Source organism: Lathyrus oleraceus, chromosome 6 (genome assembly GCF_024323335.1).
Source record: "Lathyrus oleraceus cultivar Zhongwan6 chromosome 6, CAAS_Psat_ZW6_1.0, whole genome shotgun sequence".
Lineage (NCBI taxonomy): Eukaryota > Viridiplantae > Streptophyta > Magnoliopsida > Fabales > Fabaceae > Lathyrus > Lathyrus oleraceus.
The window spans coordinates 326555496-326560950 of record NC_066584.1 but is presented as its reverse complement, the minus strand read 5'-3'; the positions used below and the strand labels follow the sequence as shown (position 1 = coordinate 326560950).

Sequence of the window (5455 nt, the reverse complement as noted above, 5' to 3'; positions counted from 1 at the left end):
TCCTTGAAGCTCTTGACCTGGTGATTGCTTAAGCTACAAACAAAAGATGTTAGTGACATATTTTTGTGCTTTTGGTTAGTAAACAAAATGAGAAAAGCAAGGATATGCAATTCAAGCATGCTTGGTGATCTCAGACCACTCACAAGAAGTCCCACCCAAAGGCAAAGGGAACCAAGATGCTAATGATCCTTGAGGCAATGCCAAATGCAATGTTACGATGCCATGAGGGATCTTAGGGACAAAATTAGGGTCTTACAACAACATGTCAGACTTTCTTTTATGACATCTCCAAAGGTATTCACGTAGGCTTTCAGTGGCTTTGGGATAGCCAAACTGCATCCCCTCTTGCTTCATCTTCAGACACCTCTCCACTTCCTCCATTTCTAGGGGGGGTGGTTCAGATCCACCATGTTGACACCTAGATCGGCGCCATCAGTGATTGAAATTTCCTCAAATTTCTTCCTTAGGCCCTCGGTAGCCTCAGTTGCTTTCCCATTAAGACCTTCAATGTCCCTTGGTTCGAGATTAGCAACATGTTCACCTTTGACAGAAATTCCAAAGGGAACATCATTATTTAGGCCATCAGTAGCCTGCTTTCCATCTAGCGCATAGTCTTCAGTTCCTATTTCCTTCACAGCCTCCACTCCCCTTATGTCAATCATGTTGATTTCGACAGGTTCAACATAATTTGTGTCAGCAATGTTGAGGGGATCAACGTCAACCTTCATCTAGTTTTTTCCCTTGTCAACGAACTTGAGGCGGCCATCCTTAATTGCATTCTGAATAAGATCCCTGAAAAGAAAGCATTGTGAGGTTTTATGGCCTAAAAAATTGTGATATTTACAGAAGCCTCTTTTCTTACGTTGTTCTAATGGAGGAATTTTGGTATTAGGAGGCACTATCATTTGGCCATCTTTTACTAATAGATCGAAGATTTCGTCACATTTGGTAACATCAAATGTGTAAGTTTTTTTAGGAAATCTATCGTTCTTTTCAATTTCGACAGGGTTCCTTCCATTCGAAGGTGTAAGTAATTTACAAGCATAAGGTGGCGCTTCTTTTAATTCAGCCAAATCTACTTCGAATTCCTCGAGACCATAAGGGTCATTAGAGATTTCAGACTCCCCATCTTCGAATTCGACACAAGTAACCCTTTCTTTCTTATAACTCTTATTCGCTCTGGCCTTTTCAGCTTTTAAACATTCGACTTGTCGAACCCTGTCTGCTAATTGGGCCATATCTCTTAGATATTGGGTATCTAACTTTTTCCTAATGGAATAGTCTAAACCTCCAGCGGCCATTTCGACCAATTCATGTTCAGGCACTGTTGTGAAGCATCTAGATTTCAACAAACGGAACCTATTCAGATAATCATCTATAGGTTCAGTGAATTTTCTTTTGATACTGGCTAATTCCTTAAGACTTATCTTAGTTTGGCCCATGTAGAATTGTTCATGAAACAATCTTTCCAAATGAGGCCAAGTATCTATGGAATTTGGTGGCAAAGTTGTAAACCACGTGAAGGCATTCTTCGTTAAAGAACTGGGAAAATATTTCATTCTTAGGTTCTCACTGTTCGCCAAATCCCCCGTCTCAGTTATGTATTTGGCTATGTGTTCTATAGTGGATTCACTAGTGTCCCCTGAGAATTTGGTGAACTTAGGGATTTTACAACCCCTTGGTAATCCAGTTTGTAGGACGTATTCTGATAAAGGAGAGGAATAATTTGGCCGTCGAAGTCCTGTATTCAGACCATTTTGGGCCATGATTCTCTCTATCATAGTAGTTAAGTCATTTTCCATCATGTTTTCTCGCCTAACCCTATGAATTACTTCGTCTGCATCCTGGTCTTTATTAACCATTATTACTCTCCTAGGTTGTTCTTCAGGGACTTCCCGTCGAACTGGTTGTTGTTCTAATCTTGCCCCCATGACCCTTTCGTCAGGCGCTTGTCTTGGTGGTCAAACCTGATTTATAGTTAGTTCTTCTTCCTGGATTATAACATGGTTTGGTCTGTGTCAAACAGAGAACTGTGGGGCGCCTAGGAAATCTGCTATGCGTCCCATCTACACTGATAGTTGTTGGTATGTTTGGGCATTATCATTGTTAGTCCTATTTACATTCTGTACTAGGGGAGAAAAAATGGTATTCATTTCTCTGGCCAGAACTCCTACCATATCATGGTTACTAGCATCCATTTGTTGTCTAAAGGCTGCCTGGTTATTCGTTGTAAGGGTAGGTAATAGGATGGTGACTCCTTGTGATTGGGTATTTTGACCTACATGGTTCATGCCAGAGCCAGAATTTTGAATTGGCGAAATAACCGTATTATGGGGTTGAGTATATATGGAAGAATTATTTTGAAGTCCCGCCATGACAGTAGATGACATTCCATATGGGTATTCTCTCAAAGGCCTAAAATTCTCAAATCCTGGTGGCCTAGGGGTTAAAATTGCAAGAATGTCTGCTACGCTTGACATAATAGGCATTGTTGTCGAATTATGCAAGGCCATGGATCCAGATGTTGGTATGGCTTGTGCACTAGGGATATCAGTGGATGCATCAATCGAATTTGCTCCGATTGTGTCTGTTCCATGGGGAGGAAATTGTTCCCCTTGTCTGGTTGTATTAACCATCTTTTTTGTGTTTTTTCTTTTGGTTATAGGTTGCGAATTGTTGACTATCTTACCACTTCTAAGGATCATACAACATTATGATTTTTTAAACCAAAAGAATAACAACAATTTTGTATTGTAAAAGTAAAGCAAACTATTATAATTAACGGTTCTCCTAACACCGTCCCAATGGGCGTGCCAATTTGTTTACCAGTAATTTCTGATAAACAACCGCTAGTCCTCCAATATTATAAATCTTGGTAACTTACAGGATCGACTAGATTGATCCTAGGACATGTGTCTTAAGAACTATTGTTATGGTAATTTGACTCATGATTAAGTTTGTTTCTAGTTTATGAATGGTGAAAGGTGTTTCGACAATAATTCTAAACGAAATTTATGACTTTATAGACAGAGTAAATAGCAGTAATTTTTGTAAAAAGGGTTTTTTAAGATAACAATAGTAATCGACGAAAGTGAAAATAAATAACTTGAAGTAAAAGGCTTTTAAGTTTGAAAAGTACTAGAAATGAATGTTTGGCGAAATGTAAATGTGAAGGGAAAAGTAATGATGAAATACTGAAAATAAAGGCAATTCGACAGAAGAAAAGACAGTAAATGATTGTAGTTTAAATATCTTGCATAAAAAGTATAATATGAAATACTATCATGGTGTTCTTCATACATATATTTTCAACAAAGACTTGTTTCTCTCGCTCCGGTACTTTAAGTATTTTAGTGAATTTTGTATATTAGTTTGAACACACTGAAATCTAAAACTAAGACTCCTATTTATAACAATTCGACCCTAACGGTCTCTACACAGATGACTGCTGTAACACCCCGATAAAAATAAGATAATTATTTAATTTAAGTTAATATTATATTTATTAATTTAATTAAATAATTGGAATTTTTGGATTATTATTATTATTATTATTATTGGAATAATAATTATTGGAAAATATATAAGTTGGAAATAAGGAAAAAAGAGTTTCATTTTTGGTAAAAAGAGTTTTCACGTGAAAACAGAGAAGCGGCTCAAAAAGAGGAAAAGGGCAAAGAGGCAGAGCAAGAGGAAGAAGGTTGGAGAAGAGAAAAGCTTGAAGCTTAAAGATTCGCCGGATTAACTCAGGTAAGGGGGGTTTATCGTCGTTTAATGGGTATTATGGGTTAACATGTAATGGGTAGTGATAAACCGTTGATTTGACCCTAATTGGGATGTTGAATGCTGAAAAATTGTGTTGGATAAGTTGTGTTAAAACTGAAATTGAATCTGTAATTGGATGGGTAGTAATTTTCCGAAAACGTAGCTTTTTACGGAATTGGAATCGGAGGTCCGGAAGTCCTCCAACGGCGGAAAATGCGGAGAATTCTGCATTCTGCTTCGTGTTAGCGCAGGAACAGCTTTCTGTCTTGCGTTAACCGGTTAACCCAGGGTGTTAACCGGTTAACACTGTTAAGAATTGTGAGGTATTGTTGTTTTGCTTGCGTTAACCGGTTAACCCAGGGCGTTAACCGGTTAACACTGTTGTGGGTTGTGAAAATATTGCTGTTCTGTCTGCGTTAACCGGTTAACCCAGGGCGTTAACCGGTTAACACTGTTGAATTTGGCCAGGAAGCGTGTTCTGTCCTGCGTTAACCGGTTAACCCAGGGCGTTAACCGGTTAACACTGTTGGAAATTGGAAAAATTGATATTTTAATGTTGTGAACATAATTGGTGATTGGCCTATATCGGTGTGTGATATAGTAGGGATTATTTCCCGTTGTTTTGAGTAGGATAGGTATTAGTAGAGTGTGCTAATACTGTGATTGAATTATTTGGCATGACATGATATGATTATGTGATAAATATGCTGATGATGTGTGAAAATATGCATAATGTTGTGAATGTATATATTATGCATGTGTTGGTGAATGGACTGTTTTATGGCTTAGAGTGTGAGCATATGTCCATTGTGGATTGTTGTTGATGATGTTGCATTGCTAGGTGAATTAGCATGCATATTGTGGCCTTTATGGTGGTAGCTAATTCCCATGGTGAGGAATTAGTGAGTAAATCATTGTAGATTGTTGTTGATGTTTGCATGCTAGGTGATTAGCGTGCATAGCATAGCCCTTGGGGTGGTAGCTAATTCCCATGGTGAGGAATTAGTGAGTGAGTCACTAGGTCTCAAATGAGTGGGACTAGTGGGCTTGGTAGCCGTATCTGGATTTGATCGGTGAGGTTGAACTATATGTTCACGAATAGTCGGTACCGCATGCATGGAGTCTCATTGCATAATGTATGTATGGCGTATAATATGAATGGATGTATTCCAATATTATACATGTGTTTGTGTTGGCATTGAGTATGAGTATGAATTGTGTTGGTATTGAGTATGATATTTGAGTTGATGTGCCGTTACTGAATGTGTGATATGATTAGGGTGATTAATGGGTTATTTACTTAGCATTACATGATATTTTATAATGCTTTTTATATCGATTGAGGAACTCACCCTTACAACTATTTTTCAGGTAACGAGCAGTGATTGAGTAGAAGCTAGTGCTTGGAGTCTAGTGTAGTCTCCTTAGTGGGTCATGCTCTGATAGATGTAACATCGGGACGGGATGTTTTACCTTGTTGAATAATTTTACATGTAATGTGTTACATGTTTTGCATGATCGATTTGATTTCTATCCGCTGCGTATTGTGTAAATGCTTTATGTTTTTGAATTAATAAAAGAGCATGACAGTTATTATGGTGAGTGGTGTGAAGTGATTGTGTGACACCCTTAATTGCACCTTTACTCTGATGTATACATATTTGTTGTTTTAATTAAATATTTGGGGTAA

The 5455-nt window shown here is 37.9% G+C and overlaps 1 protein-coding gene across 1 annotated transcript; it reads right to left on the bottom strand.

The window, feature by feature from the left end:
- Window positions 1-728: 728 nt before the first annotated feature.
- Window positions 729-1931, bottom strand: LOC127095474 (uncharacterized). The gene has a single exon (XM_051034156.1). The coding sequence runs from the start codon at window positions 1929-1931 to the stop codon at window positions 729-731; it is 1203 nt and encodes a 400-aa protein (XP_050890113.1).
- Between the last annotated feature and the right edge of the window lie 3524 nt (window positions 1932-5455).

Bases quoted from the DNA above. Each gene is read 5' to 3' on its own strand.
- LOC127095474 (XM_051034156.1), bottom strand. From the start codon at position 1,931: ATGGGGGCAAGATTAGAACAACAACCAGTTCGACGGGAAGTCCCTGAA.